Source organism: Dysidea avara, chromosome 5 (assembly GCF_963678975.1).
Source record: "Dysidea avara chromosome 5, odDysAvar1.4, whole genome shotgun sequence".
Lineage (NCBI taxonomy): Eukaryota > Metazoa > Porifera > Demospongiae > Dictyoceratida > Dysideidae > Dysidea > Dysidea avara.
The window spans coordinates 27583259-27604792 of NC_089276.1; the positions used below are offsets into that span (position 1 = coordinate 27583259).

General features: G+C 38.7%; 1 protein-coding gene across 1 annotated transcript; it reads right to left on the minus strand.

Moving 5' to 3' along the window:
* Positions 1 to 368: 368 nt before the first annotated feature.
* LOC136255156 (uncharacterized) lies at positions 369 to 20360 on the minus strand. The gene is made up of 14 exons (XM_066047876.1): positions 19703 to 20360; positions 19396 to 19650; positions 18537 to 19345; positions 18441 to 18491; positions 18225 to 18383; positions 18056 to 18130; positions 17656 to 18006; positions 17465 to 17599; positions 3122 to 3256; positions 1720 to 1750; positions 1582 to 1654; positions 1350 to 1520; positions 532 to 637; positions 369 to 470 (listed from the first exon to the last, which is right to left on the minus strand). Exons 1-14 carry the CDS (start codon positions 20358 to 20360, stop codon positions 369 to 371), a joined length of 3111 nt encoding a protein of 1036 aa, XP_065903948.1.
* Positions 20361 to 21534: the final 1174 nt, after the last annotated feature.

Consider the following 21534-nt stretch of genomic DNA (forward strand, 5'->3'; position numbering starts at 1 on the left):
TGTTTCAGGCAAAAAGAAACAAAAGTGTCAAGTTGAGGTGGTGCAAGACACCATGAAGGCCTAGTTAAGAAAGTCATAAATGCACAGAAAGCATCAGACCAATTGCTTGTAGAACTAGAAGAGAAAAAGATGGAGATGAAAGAGGCCCAGCAGGAACGAGAATTAAAGATGCAACGAGATGACCAGGAGTTTCAAATGCGAATGTTGCAGATGATGGTTACCATATGTCACAACCACCACTGAACATGTTTCCGTCATATTCTGGTGCCACTCCACCATATTCAGGGAACAATCTACCATACAGTTTGCCATATTCAGGAACCAGCTCCCCATACTCTGGCACTAGTCCTAGACATTCTAGCACTGATTCAAAGTAGACTGGACATTTGAATTCTGTTACTCATATATGTGATTGATTGACGTATATTGATAGCATGGTAGACAGTAAACTTGTGTGCATATATCAGTAGCTAATTGTGATTACAAACACGTACTAAATGAATACGTAGTATATTTTGAAAAGTGTTTTACCAAAGCTGATTGTATAGCTTTTGCATCATGTGACACAGAGTCTATAGTTTCACAGGTAGCATTTGAATGAAGCTCTTCTGTGTCATCAGGTACATCATCCATCCAACTATTGACAAATGTTTCACCATGTACCCCGCATATGTTATGCAGTACACAACAGGCAGTAATAATATTTGGAATGTGATCAACATCCACATCCAGCCTTTGAGGAGACGACGCCAACTTGCTTTAAGTCTGCCAAAGCAGTTTTCAACTACAATTCTAGCCCTGCTTATATGATAGTTGTATCGTCTTTGCTGCTGTTATGTGGAAAGGGCTTCATAAGCCATGTTAACAGTGGATAGGCTGAATCTCCTACAATATAAACGGGTAGTTCAATTCTTCTTGTGTCTGGGAGCAGCTTGTTATTTGTACCCTATTTATACAGAGAAGATATGCAAATATGCACAATACCAGGCCATCCAGTGTACACATTCATAAACCTATATCTGTAATCAACTACTGCTTGGACCACCATGGAATAAAAACCTTTTCTGTTGTAGTAGTCAGTATGATTTGTTACTGGGGCTGATATGGGTATATGGGAGCCATCCACAGCTCCACAACACTGGAATTCCCCACATTTTCAAAAACCCATTTACAATATCTGTTACTCTTTCCCCTTTGGGGAAAATGATGTACAATTTCAGTAGTATCTTCACAATTGCTGCACATGTTTCATGAACAATAACACACAAGCCGTGCAGCAAGCAATACCAAATAGATGCCCAATACTATGGAACTCCATAGGTGTGGCTAAATACCACAGTGTTACTCACACTCGCTTCTCTACTGACAATGAGCTACGTAATTGGGTGTTTTGCTTCTCTATAGCAGGCCTTAGTTGTTGACATAGGTAATTAAAAGTCTCCTGACTAATCCTAAAATTCTCAATCCAGTCTGCAGCAGAAAATGTTTGTAGCACAATGTAGTCCCACCAACAATCTGACCTGTAGTGACCATGCATATAGCAAACACAAGATACTTGTATAAATGTGGACTATTTATTACCTTGGCAATACCCATATTTCCCTATCAGCTTGAACAAGAGGTGACACAGTACCATAAAATGCTGCAATTAAAACTGAGAGTAGCAAAAAGTGTTGATTGCTTTGTGAATTTAACAGCACCACCGTTTTATTAACAGACATCTTACACAGCTCCCGTGAGGTTTCACGTGCTAATAAACAAATATAAAGGATCTATGCAATAAAAAGTAGCGAAACAAGAGATGAATGATGGTATTACAGCATAGCTTGATGGGAAAGTCCCTACTTTGGCATTGAGCAAAATTATAGCTAATGTGCCAAAGTAGGGACTTTCCCATTGAACTATGCTGTAATACCATCATTCATCTCTTGTTTCACTACTTTTTATTGCATAGATCCCTACTTCACTTTAGATTGACAATTTTTGTTTAGTTTTTTGTTGTAGCACAGCTAGCTAGTTACAGCTTATTAAAATACGTACTGTGCCAAAATAGGAAGCACATAGGCCCCTAGTGACATGCATAGCTTACCTTTGATCATAGTAGCAGTAGCGTCAGATCTATGATCTGTCTCAGTACAATGGTCCGCGTTCTATTTACCCCGGTTGGAAGTTGTTTGAATGAACAGGTCCTTTCAGTTGTCTGGAGCTTAGTCTCGACTAACAGGATGAAGTAATACAATTTCCTCTTGAGTGCTATCCAATCACATGAATCACTTACTGATCTTGCCATCCGGCACTGAGTGGCTGAGTCAGTGTGTTCAGAGGAACAAGCCGTCGAGTATCAATCCGTCTCAAAATCTCTTCGTCGATTGCAGTCCAGGCTTTGGCAAAAGTCAGAGTGAAGACTCAGCAGCCTTAATGTTTCACATGCAACACTTGAAATTATAAGCGCCCTGCCCTTTCAGCAGCATAAGCGCTTTCTGAAATAATTTTGTGGTGTCTACAGAAAAGTGTTGATGTGGAAAATTAATGCCTCGGTATGGTTATGATGCTTGAAGAAGAAGATAACCAACCTGATTGAAGATAAAAGGAAAGACAAGGTGCACAGGGCGTACACTCGTCGGAACCCCAAAAGGCACATCCCAATGGTGAGTTTGTTGTTGTGGCATAAAATGGGATCATGCACTGCTTCGTTTGGGCTCTAGGCTTGCGACTGTAGTCGGTGAGTGAGTGAGGCAGTGAGTGAGGCAGTGAGTGAGACGAAATTTCAAGTTTTGGAGATTTATAAAAAATTCTATATCCAGTCACCAGTAAGTGTTTTCTTGTTTTTAATGCTGTATTTCATGTTAGATAGACTAATATTATTCCTCCAAGGTGATTTTCGTGGCGTAAGATGTCTCTAGGATGATTTTTAAAGACAGCCTTTTAGGTGGCACTCGTCACTTTTGATGCAAACCCTACTTAAACAGTACTACCGTACTGTTTGACTAGTATTGATATGATGACATGATGATGTTTTACTAAACCCACAATCAATCAATCAATCTACTACTGTAAGTGTACTACTGTAAGTGTAAGTGTACATAAATTGTGCATATGTCTGGTTATGTTCAGATATTACCTGTTGTTTAGCCATCTCTTCTTGTAATTTGAAAGCATTTACTTGTGCCTGAGTAAGCTCATCCTCCAACCGAGCATTTTTCTGTTTACTATCAGATAATTCAGTTTGTAGCAACTGTACAAATGATGACCATTCCTATTGTGTGAATAGTGAAATATAACGCAACAGACAGCTGTTTACCATGCATATATATTTCCTTAATGGAGGCCTTGACTTTTATGTTATTCTCAACATTTTACCAGGCCTTTAAATGAGTGTGGCTGTTACTTGATACCTGAACATTTATTTGAAATAGATATAGCGATGGCTGGTGTTTATGACAAGCCATCACAAATATTTGTGATTATAATAATCTCAACCAAAACAGCCAAGCTGTAAAAAAAGAGTGTGGCCCCCAAAAAGGCCAGGGTGAAAAAGATGTGAAATCCAAGGTTGGTGGCCAAGAAATGGCTGTGATGGTAGGTTAATGGACAAAGTTTTAATTACAACAATTCAGGTGAATTTGTATTACCTCCTCCACTAGGATTCGGCACCAAATTCACCAGAATTAAAATTTTAATCATTAACCATACCATCACAGCCATTTCTTGGCTTCCGCCTTGGATTTCACATCTTTTTTCACCCTGGCCTTTTTGGGGGCCACACTCTTTTTTCAGCTTGGCTGTTTTGGTTTAGATATCACTTCGTTTTGTATTGCAAACCACAAAGTCAGCCATTAACTGGCTTTGGTGCTTGCTTTTAACTTGTTTTTTTTTTCTTTACTGCAGGAATTGTGGAACAAAAGAAGAAATTGGTTGTATAGCTTTTTGTCTGATTGAATATTTGTATATTTAACACTGAATGATTATCACATACTGTAGTTAATAAAGTGACTTCTTACATAACTGAACTGTAGCTGAAACTCTCACTGTTTGTAGCTGAACTCTTTTCAGGGTGACTTGTTTCTAGCTGCACTCTCTACATGGTGATTTGTTTGTAGCTGATTCTCTATAGGGTGACTTGTCTCTAGCTGATATCTCTACAGGGTGGCTTGTTTCCAGCTGATCTTTCTACAGAGTGATTTGTTTGTAGTTGATTCTCTATAGGGTAACTTGTTTCTAGCTGATCTTTCTCCAGAGTGATTTGTTTGTAGCTGATCTCTCTACAGGGTAACTTGTTTCTAGCTGAACTATCTACTGGGTGACTTGTTCCTAACTGATCTCTCTACATGGTGATTTGCTTCCAGCACATACTTCTACTGGGTGATTTGTTTGTAGCTGATCTCTATACAGGTTACTTGTTTCTAGCTGATCTCTCTTCAGGGTGACCACTGCTCTATTAGGATGACTGTTCTATTAGATAATCTCGATCTCACACTTACTACACCTAGTTGGTTTTCGTGTTATAACTCCGTGGCTTTATGTCTGATTCTTCTGCACCATTGAAGAGCCTTTCTAAGATGATTACTCCATCGGGTACAGTGATTTTCATAGCATTACTTCAAACAGTTTATCTGGTAGGCGTGGTAAGTAGTCGTTTTTATTAGCTAATCTCGATTGCATAATTGTTACACACTGTTAGTTTTTCGTTGTATCTTCCTGGTATTTAGCTCGATTTCTTACATAAGGTTTGAGGTTCAACGTTAACCTATTCACCCACCAATTTTCAGCTTCTTCCCTTAAGTGGTTTACCCTGTAGGTGTGACAACATATTGGTGTTATTTTTTGTGAATAATTGCTAATAACTCCTTCACTGATTATCGTGTTTCAGTCAAACGTGGTATCCAGATGTGCGTTTATACCTCCCTTCTGTATTCCAGATTTCAAGGCTATCAGATATGGTGTTCGTGTTTTATGGCAGCTTTTGTAAGTGTGCGAAAAGAGGAAAAAACTAAGAAAGAAGAAAAAAAACGAAGAAACTAAGCCAATTTTTGAAGTTACATATCTTGGGAATGCTTGAAGCAATTTCGCTCAAATTTGGTATGTGGAGTACTGACATTGGTGGGCGTGTCCACAGCAAAAACAGTCTTGTTTCATAAAGGCAGCACAGAGCTACAGAGGTGCAAAAATCGCTTTTTTTTTTCCTGTCAATATCCTCACGGTGTTGTGCGCCAGCTTCTTGGCCGCACAACACACTACTGTGTGACTTGATTTTAATCCTCTGTTATGTCATTAGGGCTGTAGGTAATAATACAATAGTTTACACAAGGTGATCACATTGAAAATACTCATATAGTGGTTGCCAACAACAACATGATTGAAACCACATATATACCAGGGATGAACATGTATTCACAGATCTATAGCTAACACTGACATTACTAAAGTACTTCATTATACACCAGTGCTTCCATAATAACATGCAGGGGTGTACAAAGAAATTATATACTGATTTAAATAGTTGTTCATAATATATGTAAGACTGTCTGTGCATATATGAGTGCATTCTATTTAATTAATTAATTAATAATTATCCCCTTCATTGCTAAATTTGGGGGCTATTTTAAAAGATTCATGACTTGCTTTAAACTGCTTTATCAAACAAAAGAAGGAGAGAAGTCCATAGCAACCACACATCACCAAAATCAGTAAGGATAAAGGAACACGATTATATCATAGATTATATATTCGTTACCAGGGATATGAAACGGAGTACTTTGTTTTTGACACTCCATGTTGTTAACGCTCTAATTAGAATGTACTATAGTAACGCACATGTAATTAGAAGAATGTAAAAGACTGGCTAAAAGTATCTGAAGGTGAGCTAGTGTGTAAAATCATTAAGTTAAATTGTGTATTTGCAGCCTAACTGGAGTCAAGCGTCTTCTCTAGCGATCCAGAACAACATTCAGAAGGGTGGGGTGCCAGTAGTCACTGGCAAGGTCTCTGAACAAAGCGATCCGATGGATCTGCTGTTAATTGATGACGCTGCTACGTACCGGACTTCCATGATACTACCTTCCTGAGCAGATGTACGACAGGCAGGGCTCAACCCAGAATATTAAGCTAGAGGGGGCAAAGTAATTCTGGGGGGATCTGGGGGCATGAACCCCCAGTAAAATTTTGAAAATTTAGGTGTAAATACACTCAATTTTGGTGAAATTGTATTGTGATGCCATTGAATATTGACCATTCGATTATACAACTTTGGGATCAATTGAACCTTTCCATTTCTCTGGCAAGGCTTAAGATATAAATAAACCTAGGGGGGCAATAGCTATCCTAGATTAACCCCGGACAGACATGAGTGTAGGAGAATTTGCTAAGAATTGGAGGAGCTGCATCATATCCTGAATCTCATGTGACAGCCACTTGGTCTTAATATTTATTACAGTAGTATTATAGCACATCTGGATCATAGCACATCCGTATTTCTCGCCAGTGAACACCAGTGGATATATTGCATCTTGCATCACAGATGTGAATTACAGAATAATTGTATGTATGCACTACACAGACGGATTGGCATGTCTTGTAGCTGAGCCTGACCAATCACGAATGCAACTTCAGAGCACGGCTGGGCAACAACATAAACTTGTAGTACAGACTTATAATACTACAGCATAAGTTATTAACATTACTATAAAAGATTTTATGATGTCCTAAAAAAAATGTGCTACAATTTCAATATTTTTACTGTTGCATGGTTAAAAATACAAGCCGGTATAGTGGCTAGGTATGACATAGATTTTGAAACTATCATCAGTAATTCTCCACACTAGTGGGCAGTGGAGACCACCATTTGTGAATGACCTGTACAGTACTATCACCATTATTGTTTGACAAGATTGTGCTATATACACAACACAACTGTACTAGGATACTGCAAACACCCTTAATAACCAGGAAACTTGTTCATGGTCTCAGCACACACCCACGAAGTATACGCAGGAATTTTGAAAAGGGTTTCCACTATATATACAGCTAAGTGACTGTTACATTAGAGTAGTTTATTACCTGACTGCTCTATTTGAGTATCTTGATTTTTTCACGAATATCATAATTTAGAACAATGCTATAAGTGTTGCTATCATTTAGAAACTATTATTTTAACTAAGATAAAAAGTTTAAAATATGTCCTGTTCTATGGTAGATTCCAGATTCTGTAAACCTGAAGTTTCAATTTCTTAATGTTTCAAATATTTTGTAAAATCCAAAGGGAACCCCTGGAAATCCCCCTTGGTACATCCCTGCCTTTTACCAGAAATATTGTTACAGCTTCAATATATTTTAGGTCACTTGATTCATTCAGGTTCTAAATTCCTCGACATTGTGTGTTGACAGTCTTTTTGTTAAACCATCCGCCTCTTGTGCTTCAAAGGTGTTCCAAATATGTGGTTGATCTCACTGTTTTGTAGATAGCTCTATTCTCATTGTAATTTGTCACTGGATGTTAATAAATAACTTTCCTTCCTGTGTTGGAATGCAGTACGACAATTGCTTTCCAATAACATTCTATCTGTTTAACCAACATACAGTACTTGTAGGTACTGTGTAGTACCATTGAATGAGCCCTAAAAAAAGAGTGAATTCTATGAGTCATGGAAACCATCACAAATTATTTGGCACTTCATTATATCACTCATGCAAAACTTTAATAACAGTAGACTACTTTGCAAAACAAAAGTACTGAAATAGTACCAGTAGTTTAGCTTGGCAGGTACACAAAAATTTCTTGTTGCTAACAGCAAGTCTTGCAAACAACTATCTACAACCTGACATCTCAGTCTGAAATTGATAAACTAACCAGGTAATACAAATCTTACATGAGTCCTTTTCTGTAGGAAAGTGTCAAACAGTCTAAACAGAGATATTAATGCAATGAAATTGGTACACAAAAATAGGTTGTAGCCGCTGCCTGTCAGTTTCTTACAAATTGTGTAGACAGGTCGTCAAAACAAGTCCGAATTGACCGATTCTTTTCAGTAACATGGTATTTTTCTTACTTTTAAATGAACAAATAATGAAGTAGAGTTAGCAGTTTCACCTTATCGCTGAACTAGAACATGGAGCGCATAAAAATAATTAACAACGCGGATTTGAATTTTGGAATGTACGGTTGCTATTGGAGCGTGCCGCTACGTTTCATATCCTAGGTAACGAATATATAATCTATGATTATATCGTTTTTATAACCACACCTCTTACCACAACGTAGTTGCCACCACCATAAAGCAATACAATTTTATGCACGCTATAAAAACTTACGTGCATGCTTTCTTGCTTTAAAATCACATTATTAGTGCACCTAATATCATCTAGAAACACCTCTACGTAGAGACAGGTGAAGCGATCCACCTGTTTACAAGTACCAGGCTGTTTTCTTCAACCCACAAGTTTTAGTCTTGCCTTGTGCACATGCACATATTGACACATGCAAAACATGGCATCATCACGAGTTGTTGAAGGTAGTGGAAAGAGAAACTCTGCCGTGTGTAAGCATACTTGTTTAATACATAACTAGTGAGTATATGTTTTGTATAACCATTAGGTATATGAAATACAGTAGATATGAAAGTGGTCACTACCAGCGGGCTATTATTAGAAACATGTGGAATGCGTGTTTCACTATTTTTATCAGTAAGTACAGTAATTATAATAATGTATACTAGGATTGGTATTTACAAGAGTATTTACAAAAAAACAACAACAAGATTTTACAGTTCACAGTAATCTGTAAGGGTGTGGTACTTTACAAAACTATTTCTATCTTTATCAACACATAAATGTACTTCGCAGATTATACATTGTATTCTGGTCTCATGCCTGTTGATGGTCCCTGTTCTTGATCGAATGCCACTGCCATATCACACATCTAGCTTTTGGTGTCTCTTGTATAATGTCCCAGCATCAACTCTGGGAGAAGTTACACTGTCATGTCAGGGCTTGCATCTTTTTTGTAACGTGTGTGTACCTAGCAGCTGTTCAGCGACATCAAGACGATATGATAAGAAATGTCGTTTCTTTCTACCTTTGGACGATGGATAGTTTAGCGAAGGCTCAGCATAGCTCTCAAGTATGTATGTATTGACTAAAGAGCACTCTATAATGTATGTAAATATTTTCTTCCACCACTTTTAAGATCTTTGTCCAATATTGTAGCATCCGATCAGTTGATCTCCCCTGTACACGCCTCTCATGTACTGCTGGTAGTCTGGCAACAAATGTGGGAAAGGAACATCAGTTGCAGTACCATCAGGATTTTGTTGGCGTACAGTTGTTCCTGGTGCTTCTGCCACATACATAGTTGAGAGAAATTGGACATATCTCCTGTCATACCAAGTGGCTGCAAGTAATGGTCCATGGCTAAGGTATTCATAATAACCTCTGTCCTGTTGTTCTTGTTTTTGTCTTATTAATTCTTATGGCAAACCCCATCTGATTGTACGTATAGTCCCACAGCAGTTGTTACCTCATTTGTAAAGTTCTAAATACACCTCAGGGCTTGTATAGTAATTGCTAAATAATGTCCTTCCAGTCCATCCGTTAAGGGTACTAGCGCCTTTTTGAAGCCACACAAATGCTGTTGTTTTTACCTTTGCTACAGGAAAAAAGGAAGCTACAGGAATCTAAACTACTGCTTCGAACATTGACCTAACTTTCTACTATACAGAGACCAAAGTATAAGATTGTACCTTGTTTCATTCATGCGCTATAGTCCCTCAAAGTCAACCCATACATTTTTCTTATTCCGAGATACTGGCTGCTTGCACAGGCATCAAATTCGCTGTGAATATTCTTCAACAAACTTGTGGAAACTTAGCGCAGGGATTTGTCTTTGCACTTCTTTTTTCTTGAGTTATAAAACAAAGAGCGAGTGCCCGCGAGCGAACTTTGACTTCTGGGCCTTGTAACTTCGTGCTGGATCACAACAATTATAATTCCATGCGCTAAAAGTTTGCAAATTTATCACTGATGGTCCACCAAAAGTTTGGTAGAGATCCGACTATCGTGTGTTCCAGAATATCGCCTTTTACAATGCAATGTAGAACATGCGCACGCCGACCAGTTATTACAACAAATTCCAACAAACCACAAATGCCAACTTTATCAAATAACAAGTTATAAATGAAGTTCTGAACAAAAGAAAAGCTCTTGTTCCTTTTCTTTACACACTGGGACACCTTCCTGTTGCTTGTGGAGTCATCAAGCCTGCTCTTCGATAGGTAACGCCTCGTAACGCACAGTCAGTGTCTTGTTATGTGTGATAAATCCAGCTGGAACATCATCACTACCTAAGAACAGGTGTACAATACAAATATAACTTACCAGCGTACACTATCACTTGAGAAAACGCAGGAAGAACGTGTTGACTACAAATCAGCTTGTGTTTGCAGGTATCTTCAAAACTAGCACTAACTTCAGGTTAATTCACTCTATTGTCACTCTTGGACATCCTGACGATCATTTTCATGATGGTTTTCAAACAAAACAGGCTGTTTTTTGGCCAATTCCTTTGGCACAAAACACGGCTGCCTAACACGAATACTTTGAGTATGCGTAATATTGCCAATTATGATGTAACAGCCGCATGTGGTTGTGTGGGTTATCCCTTGAATGGCTTCAAAAACCAGCTAGCACCCTTAAGTCTAGTAGTACCCTTGAGCAAAACTCTACATCCACTGAAGACTCTAAATTTTTTCGTGTATAAATTTGTAATCTGTAGATGTATCCATCACTGAGAATAAACACTTTGATCCTTTATTTGGTTGGTTTGTTTTCATGTACTGTTTGAATGTACGTAAGTCATCCTTTGTATGGTATCATTACTTTATCAATTGGTACAGCTAGGTTGATAAACGAATCATCACAAGGTCTAAGAATGGTCTAATTTTGAATAGTTTGTCTGTTCTGTCATCAAGTCGATTGTCAGCCAAATGTAAAAACTCCAGATCAGCTCAAATTTATTTCAGTCCATCAACAAAAAGGGACCAGGAGTCACAAGGAAATTCACAATCATTACTCCTGTACATCTCTATCCTCGGCAACCATAGTACTCTCATGAGTATGAGGAGACCTACATGTACAAAAGTCTTCATGTCATCAACTGTAACGTCATCCCAAGCCCTAGCATGTTGTTGTCGGGGCAAGCCTAGTCCTGCATACCTATTTGTTTCTACCACTATCAGATCCCAAACCTCATCTGTAAAAAATTTACAAACAGCTCAAGTAGAGATGTGTGAGGTGCAAAAGGACCCGTTGCACCTGGTGTCAAGTAATACCCATAGCAGTAAGAATGGGGCTAAGCCTTTTCCCACTCCCCTAAAGGATTGGGCCTTGGTGTACGACCTCTGTCACGTGATGTCCCTCTACTATGGGATACTCTTCTGGTCCTTGAAGTTCCTCTACCACGTGAACTAGCTCTGCCATGAGAAGTTCCTCTACCTCGGGGTGTTGCTCTGCCAGATGATGTCCCTCTGGATCTGCCACGCAATGTTCCTCTGCCAAGTGGCCGTTGTGATAATTTTCATCAGATGAGGTATCTGTGTCTTCATCTCCAATCGTCTCCACTTTCACTATTACTGTAGGAATTATTTTATTTAATAATGTTCTAATTGATGACATCACTGTATTATTATTATTATTATTATTATTATTGACTAGTTTGTCAAGCTGATTGGCTAGCTGGTTCAGGGAGTCATGGTAGCTTTCTTCTTCAGCAAAAATGCTGGAAAGGACATCACCCGCCAAGTACCGAGAACTAGCCATTATGTTATCTATGAGCGAAATGCCAACCCTTATCGTGAAGGAATCCTTTATCCCAGCTACCAAAGGGGTGTAATTTCAGAGAATGTGTGACGGGTCTGATTACAGCATGCTATCGCATCATACCATACAGCTTTTATTGGAGTGTTGATTTATAAATACATGTGCCATATGGCATCTATAGCAATGAATGGGTTAATTAAGCAATATTACTGGATTGGTAGATTAGTCGACATTATTGCTTTGTATTATATCAAACAATTGTTTTGTAAGCAACCTTGGAAAACTATAAACATGCATGCATCCTATTCTATGATAGATCTCTGATTTGGGAGGTTAGAACACAATAGTCCAATCTCTTAATGTTCCAACAAAATTATGACGGGTGAATTGACATGCTTATGCCACATCAAAGAAAAGAATGACACCAGGCATAGATCATCACCTGACATACAAATTTAATCTCTACTCTAGCCATGCTGCTGGTTTACTGACATTTATGGCGAAATACAGATTCAATTTGCACATCTGAATGGTGAAGATATTCACTTTTTATTCTCATGTACTAGGTTGCAAAAATCCTAATTTTACCAGATGAGTGCCCACAGCTGGCTGTGGGCACATGCCTGGTTTACTAAAATTTTTGTAATTATCTACCTATATATGTCTGTGCACACCCATATAAGTAAATCAATTTAGTGGTAAAAGTAGTCAGCCCATGATAATTAAACACACTACTGTTCGGTTTAGGTAATCTTTGCACCAAGGTGGTTTCTTTTCGCTGGTTTGAAATACAGGTGTAGTGACTTTCTACTAACTTTGTGAACTACCTTCCCATTGGGTTCTTCAGGTAAGTTACTACTGAATAACATGCACTGTAGCAGTCTTGTTGGACTACTATCTCATTGACTTGAAAGGGAGTGTGTTTCCTACACAGAACAAAAATGAAGGGCAGCGTTGAGCGTTTGTAGTGTACTATGAGCAACTTGTGATAATTTATTAGAATACACGTGTACAGCTAAATCACAAGATATCAAAAGGGGGGGCAACAAATGGATATAAAGATCAATGTGATAATCATTACATACCTCCCCCTGTACAAAAGCAATATACAAAAATCAATAATAAAAGTTGTGAAGTGTGTGCATCAAGTCAGTTTAAGAGATGGTCTAGTGCCCATATAGTCAACTGGGCAGGCAGTACGGCCACTCCTAGTAGTTGGAAGACATGAAGAATCAGTTGACGCACTGATTGACTCCAGATTATTCTCATCATTGTCATGCATCTTCAATTGCACAGTTATAGGGTCATTACATTAGAGCATTACCCATGGTCCTGTCCAACAAGGATCCAATTTGCCTTTAATTGGATTGTCTAGCAGCACTTTTGCCCCTCCCTCAACTTAGGTGGTGCCTTGCCATGGTAGTAATGTTGTTGTCATTCTGTGGAGTGCACAATGCTAGCATTGACAAGCTCTCTGATTTCCAACAGTTTCTGACGTAAGTTAGTCTTGGGATCTAAGATTGCAGTGGTGTATAGCTCTGGAACGTGTATAGATGGTGGATTGCGGCCAAAGATAATTTCATATGGAGACATGCCTGTAGATGTATGTTTAGACGTTCAGTTTAACATTAATAGCTGCAGGTGGTTCTCCCAGTCACTACTCTTCTGAACAAATGCACGCAAGAGATTTAAGAGTGAACGGTTCATTCTTTCCACCAGGCCATCTCCCATAGGGTGGTAAGGGGTCGTGTGCGACTTGGTCACATTGAATGCCTTGTAGAGGTCAGAAAATAGGTTGCTCTCAAAGTTGCGGCCTTGGTCAGAACGTAATTTGCATGGTGGCCCAACAACTGTGAATACTTGATCCTTAAGGATGCGAACAATTCTTTCAGTCTTTTGGTTTGGGATTGCTTGAGCAAATGGCCACTTTGAAAAGTAATCCTGGGCAACTAAGATGTATTGGTTGCCATGAGCTGACATGGGTACTTTAAGGATATCGACTGCAACCAATTCCCAAGGTCTGGAGGCAATGACTGGCTGCAATGGAGCAGGGTGGTTTGGCAGGGCTTTGGTAGCCTGGCAAGTAGCACAATAATTACAGCGTGCTATGTCACTACTCATATCTACACAGTAAGCTATCTCCAAGAGTGATGACAATGTACGGCTGATGCCTTGATAGCCTGAATGGTTGTGTGCAATGGCCAGGAAGGTTCTCTTTAATGACTGGGGTACAGCAATCAAATGCTTTTCTTCAACCATTGTTGGTGACTTCATTCTACAGCACAATACTGAGTTCTGTATACACAACTGAGACCACAATTGATAGTAACGATGTAAGAGAAACAATTGCCAGTTGTTGGAGGTTGGACGGCAATGGATGACTGTAGGACAGAGAGGACTGGATCTGACTGTTGGGCTGTAGCAAGTTCAGCAGAACTTAAGGGGGCTCTAGGGTCACTAGAGACACAGGGTGTCTTGACAAAGAGTCAGCATCAAAATTCTCTAATCCAGGATGATGCTTAACTGTGAATTCAAAAGCACGCAGTTCTAGTGCCCAATGTTCAAGTGTCTGTGATCTAGCATGACCTTCTTTTGCAGATTCTAGCCTCAATATGGGTTTGTGGTCTGTCTGTAGAGTGAATGGAGCACCCAAGAGATAGTGTTGGAGCCTACGAGTTTCCCAAACGATTGCCAAGCACTCTTACTCAATAGTTGTATAATTTTTTCAGATGAGGTGAGGGCCTAGCTTGCATATTCTACCACAGTGCCTCGTGATGTTGACAGAACACATAGTATAAATATCACTTGAACGAGCTACCTTTTACCTTCGTATGCAATAAGCACTTCTAAAAATAACTATTGTCTTGTCTTTTAAAGCTATTATAGCAACTGTTAAAGGCATTTCTAATGGCCTAAATATTGATGATAGTCCACCATTAAGAGTGGAACCCTCGCTTTTAGAAGTCTAGATCCCGAGGTGGATCCGCCCCTCAAGGACAATATTAGCTAGCTACCTCACAAAAAAGCTGTTAAACTGGTATTTAAGACTATTTAAAACGACTACCCAACATTAATAAATGCTAGAGACAACTCCTTGGGTACTACTTACACCATAGATTATTAGTGTGTAGGATTAATAATCTATGCTTACACACACGTACTCACACTTCGTTAAAATCATGTGTTTGAGTTGTGGAGCCTGCCACAATTATTAATTATCCTTCAAGAAGAGCAAAGAGGCGAATGAATGATGAAAGTAAACAGCATGGTGCAGTGGACAGAATGTGATCGGAACAGCAGAGTTGTGAATCCGCTGTCATTACCTTAGCTGTCTGAAATTTCTGGAGCCGTACACCTAGAGCAACCGGGTCTTGCAGGCAGGTGGGCGGGCGGGCGGGCGGGCAGGCAGGCAGGCAGGCAGATGAAATCCAGGTGAATTTTGAAAATTTTAAAACTCACTGTAAATCGAAACATTCTATTTTTCGCCTTGTTTAACCAAGGTACAGCATCATTACAGCAGTACTAATGTATTCCAGGTGGTTTTTTCAGGTAAAAGTTATAGCAAGGCTGGTTTTTAAGGTGCAAAAATCCATGAAACCATATGATTTCTTACCAACCCCTACTATACAGCACTATCGTACCGTATGATAGCATTTACAACAAAACACTTACAGGTGGCCAGATATAGAATTTTTTTTAAATTGCCAAAACTCATTTTAGTCTCACTGCCCGACTGACTACCTGAATGCCTGACCACAGTCACAATGGTAGAGGCCAAACAAAGCCGCGCACAGCCACCATTTTACGCCACAATAACAAAACTTACCAGTGGGATGTGCCTTTTGGAATTCCAATGAGTGTAGGCCCTCTGCGCCTTGTTTTTTCTTTTATCTTCTATCAGGCTGCTTGTCTTCTTCTTCATCCAATGAAACCGTACTGAGGTGTTATTTTCCATATCAACACTTACTTTCAGCTGCACATTTAGATGCCACAGAATTATTTCAGAGCTGGATTTCAGAAGTGCTTCAGTCCTGGCACTACTATAAGAGGTACACTTGCGAGATATCTGAAACTTCGCAATTGGAATCTTGTTCATGCGACCACACCCATCAAATAAAGATCTAGATGGACTAATAGCGATAGAGTACAGAGACCACACCTCTTAACAATCTAGCTATTTAATACTTAACAGTAAACAACCCCCTTGTTGGTCTAGTTAGTTGCACACCCCTTGGCTAACTCATGATACTCTAATACTACAGTCACTCTAATACAACAGTCATGTGTGACATTCTAATTGAACAGTCATAGGTTACACTGTAGCTAACTGTGCTACAACACTGAAAAAATTAGTATTTATAAAGAATTGTTAATTTAAAAACGAAGTAGGGATCCATGCAATAAAAAGTAGTGACCTGTGTAGGGATGGGGACATGCCCTCAAGACCCCTCTATACAGTGGTCATGCTGTGCATATAAAGTGGTCATGCTGTGCATGAAAGCACACTGTTGTACCTGGATAGTTATAAAAACTGGAATCAGAATGGGAAACGAAACGAAATCAGCCTACAGTCTAGTGGAGGACAATCACTATATTATACACAGTTACACTATAATATGCACGCACTACCTGTTTATGCATCAATCAAGACTCCAGGTGGCAGATTTCTCTGCACGGCGCTTATCAATTAGAGATATTAAATGCCTGCTCCTATCCGAGGGTCTGGGGACTCTACAATAGAAAAGTTCTGTGTTTGGGTAGGTGAGCATTGATTGCTCCTTGACCACTTTCATAAGAGGTGTGCCATAATAGCCACAGATGGCTTCATCCCTCTGTTAAAAGGCATGGCTTCAGACTCATCAACCCACTGCAGCCAATCAACAGTTTGTAATGATCAAGTAGTTATTGCTATTATGAAAGTGGTCAAGGGATAATCAACATTTACCTACCCAAGCACAGAACTTTTCTATTGTAGAGTCCCCAGAACCTTCAGATAGGAGCAGGCGTTTGATATCTCTAATCGATAAGAGCTGTGCAGAGAAATCTGCCACCTGGAGTCTTGCTTGATGCATATACAGGTATCAACTAAAGTGCGTGCATATATTATAGTGTAACTGTGCATAATATAGTGATTGTCCTCCACTAGACCGTAGGCTGATTTGGTTTCATTTTCCGTTTTGATTCCGGTGTTATAACTATCCGTTGTACCTAGCTGTACAACCACGGTTCCCCCCTTCCAACTAAAAATTATTTTGTCATACTATATAAACTTGTATACTACATCTATTCAAGTTTCTAGCATTTTATGCAGTTAAACCCGAATAAATTATGAATAAACCCATTACATTGTCAGTGGGAGTATAATGTCATAGTAATTGGCATGAGACTAAAGCAACACCGTCCTTTAACCTCATATCAACACATTACTGGACTATATATTAGAAACTGTGTAGATATAATAGTTATATTATTGAATCCTGTAAACTCTTTGATATACACCAGTATTGGTTGTAATAGTACATAACATGCATGCATTATAGCTGTGTAAGCATCATTTAGTGCATGCATCTGCCATCTAGCCAAACTGCACAATTATTAGATATGATACTTGTATACATCTTCCACTAAGGTAATACGCAAGCAAAACATTACCAACCTCTACATTAGATAAATTTGAATTCAATGCCATCACTTGGATTAGTAAAGGGTTTTTTCCTTTCTCTAGTAGTGTCCCAATTGATTCCTTCGTTTCTCCGTGATCCTTCATCAGTGAAGGTGGACTCTTTGAAGTCTAGAGAGTATGTACATCATATAGAATAAAGTGTGAATGTGTAATACATTCTTCACCTTTTCACTCCAATACTTCTTTATCACTTCAACTTTTTCAAGACTAGCGTTCACATTTTCCATTGTTAGTTGGAGTTTAGTCATTTCAGTTTGTGTTTCTTCATCAAGTACTTGTAACTGTGAACTTTGCAGCTCTTCTTGTTTGTCCCCAGATTCATCTTCCTTTTGTTGTGATGTACCCAATGATAATTCTGGTGGATGGTCTACTGGTTGAATGTTCTGTAACTCTTTGTACTGCTCCACAAGATTGGAGTATGTTTGTTTCTCTTTGACTAACTTCTGCTTCAATGATTTCTCCAATTCTTTACTCTCTCTCAGCTGAACTATCAACTGGTCTTGTTGTGTCTGAATCTATATTTACATTGATGTCACTTGTACCTTACTAGGTGAGTTAACTTACAGTTTTCAAAGTAGCTACTGTATTAAAAGATACTGAAGACCATTTTTCTGAGCTGTGCAGAGCAACAAGCATGACCTGTGAAAGAAATAATTCACAAAGGCTTTGGGAAATGATTTACAAAATTGTTTGCACTTTTATACATGTGTTATAACAAAATGTTAGAGCATACTTCTTCAGCTGGATCGGGTGACTCTGCTTGTAGTAAACTACTTTTCATTTTCTCATTTATTTGTAAAATTATTTCGTTTAGTTGTTTGAATATGGTGTTGTGTTCCTTTCTGGTTTGTACCAGTTCGATTTGCATTGCTTTCATCCTTTCTGGAATTGTCTGTGTAGATATTGTATGTAGTAAATGTGTAGAACATTATACAAACAATACACGTACCTCCAACTGGTCAACTTGTGTGCTAAAGTTGTCACTTGTGTCACTGTGTACCTGTGACAAATGATGATCCACTTACAATACGATTAGTGAACTCACCTTGGCAAAGAATGAGAATGGTCCCACAGTAAGAGCACTACCAGTGACAATAAATGTTCCTGGGTATATTGCAACATGTTGTAACCCATTTTGGTGTAGGTAGGTTTTGTGTTGCTGAATATTTGAAGCAATGACAGAAGCCACATGTTTGGGAATAGTCCAGTAGATGATTGTGTTGCTAGTCTTTGCTACTGCCAGTAGCTGTAAACAGTGAGGAGTAACCTCACATTTCTCTTGTATCAGTGATCGTGTGTCAATTATATTTTGAAGAGTTGACTGGTGTAGTTGCATGTTAAGCTGAACAGCCAGTACAGTGTGTGTACTGGTATCATATGGCATCATGTGATGAGATGGTGATGGTATGGGATACTTTGTAACTGGCTGGGATGTATCAATCCTGGAATCATATTGGTTGAGAAGTGCTGCAGCTTCGGGAACATTGCTAGCATCAGCTGCTGCATTGAGAATGGAGTGGTCCATCCAATTTGTATATGGAGCAAGCTTTTGCACCAAAGCTGGAGTGGATTTACTCCCTTTGATATGCTCCATATAATAAGCCGGAAATAGTGGGATATTAGCTTGTTCACTGGCTCTCAATGAATCAAAACTGCTAATTAATAATTTTGGATCAAAGGACCGTAACATTTCCATCAATTGGATTGTTGTGTCCCAGAATTTTGTAGCAACAGCACATGGTTCCAGTGCATTCCGAACAGTCACTGTGTCGTCTTTAGGTGCCAAATCATCTGGTTGAGTGAGTTTACCATCATCACTAGTGACAGAGTTCATCACACCAGAAGTTTCTAATGCTACAGATATAAACAATAACAATGGTCTTAATATTATTACTTTTGCTTACCATTAACCAGTGTTTCTCCAATATGTCTCTGGTTCTTGTTTGATTTAAGCAATTCACAGAATGACATCAGTGTTTCTGTATCCATCATTCGAACTTGCTGCAAAATCAGGCAACACTTGTGGTAACTACTTTGAGCTGTCATAACAACATCTTCACTGAGTAGTTGCTGGGATATCATCAGCTGCACAACCACCTCAGCATCCATGTTGACAGACAAGTAGTCATAGTAGTGGTCAATGAAGTGTTTGACTGTTGCTGTAATGATTCAGGTGATGTTATCTAACACATATAATTGTGAAACGCTTACCATTACTGACTGGAGGAGGTGGAGTTGTAATAACAACATCTGATGATGTTAGTGGATCATGAATTACTGGATAGTGTGCTATCTGAAGCCATAACAAGTGGATTTCATTAAACAAGTGACATCTGGTAGATGCTGACTGATATGCACTATCCACACAATGGGTAGGAATGTACCAGTGGACCTCTATGCAACCACTCTTGAGACTGTCTAGAGTACAAACACCTTGCTTTATATCTAAGATCACATTTTCCAGCATGTCTTGAAATTCCAACAAGTCAGCCACAGTTATTTCTTTAGCATCTTTGTTTATTTTAGTGACCAGTTTGCTGTAGTACTCTTCTTTTACTTCTTTGCTAGGAGCATTTGGTAATAAATCAATTAATCTTTTTGAAAAAACAGATTTTTTGTAGTTGGCAATGAGTTGCAGAGTTTCTCGAAGGCCAGAAGCAGCTGCCATGACATTAAGAAGTCGAATATCAATCCAGCTCCAATAAGCAGATTCTGCCAGAGAGTCAAATAGTGCATTAATATCTTGACATGACTTAACTTTATCAATAAGACGTTGTGGCAGCTGAGCACCTCTCGGGCTATTCATTTGCTCTATGCATACTCTTCTCATATTGAAGAAATCTGCTTTGGTCAATTGCAACTTCACCATGGATGTAAGAAAAGCAAATGCTTCATTGACGGTATCAAACTCCGAAAAAGTTACAGTTGAATTTGGGGTAGTAGTAGCAACACTGCTGGTAGGCATAGGTGGCAATGCTATTCAAGATATAAAGCTCAAACACTGGCACTTGATGTTATCAAATATTATAAGCATGCTCAATTCCATGCAAAAACATGTAAACCAGAGAGCATACATAGGTGTGGCTAATATTTAGTATTTCTTAAGTTAGTTCTGCATGATAGTCACTATAGCAGATAACTAATAATTTTCATTGTGTACAGTCATAATATAATAAATCTTCAAGCGTCGTGGCAAGCCATTTTTTGAGACATTGACTGGTTGTGTTAACTTTGTATTCTGACATAGTTTCAAGCTACATATACTGAAGGTGAAACATTTAGTAGTGATACACTGCTACTAAGTTTTACTACCAATCCAACATCATTACATTTTATGTGAAAATGGTCAATACTGATCCAATATAAACAGGAATTTATCATACAGTATGTACAGTAGGGATAATGGAAAATTGGGCTTTGTTGCACAATAGTATCACTCAAAATTCAGTCTCATTTGCCTCTTGACTGTATTGGTTAGTCATGACCAAGCCCAATATGCCTTTAGAGTGACCCCAAACCCTTCTAGCAAGTTTCTACGGAATTTAAAAAATTCCTATTTCACTGAATTTTCTACTAACTGACTAACTTCCCAGCAATCGATAGCCAGAGCACGCATTTGATCCTAATTTCCATAGTAACTGGATTGATTGTTGAGGCACTTCTTGTACTGTTCTTTGTTGGTAAAAAATGCTGCATAACAAGTGGAACACAGCTGAAAATGAAGCTGAATGGTAACATACGTACGTAGTTTTCTAGTACTAATAGTCAGAATAGCTCTATTTAAAAAATATGTCTGACTAGCACCATTCTTTCATTTGATGCAGTAGGATCATGGTACAAAAGAGATCATCTACACTTGCAGCTATACTAGTGGATAGTTAACTCCTACGTTAGTAATATACAGAGTAAACCCATAACTAAAGTAGGGATTAAATGTCCACTTGTATAGCTGGATATGTAGATGACCTCCTCTTTTATTTCTATGATCCCTACTCAAATGTAAAATTTTCCTTACACTTATTAATATTCACAGAAACAGTCGG

Coding starts and splice junctions, on each gene's coding strand:
- LOC136255156 (XM_066047876.1), bottom strand. CDS start 20,360: ATGGTGAAGTTGCAATTGACCAAAGCAGATTTCTTCAATATGAGAAGA. Junction 17,600..17,655: donor AGAAGTATTGGAGTGAAAAG/GTGAAGAATGTA, acceptor CATACTCTCTAG/ACTTCAAAGAGTCCACCTTC. Junction 3,257..17,464: donor CAAATTTATCTAATGTAGAG/GTTGGTAATGTT, acceptor TTCACACAATAG/GAATGGTCATCATTTGTACA.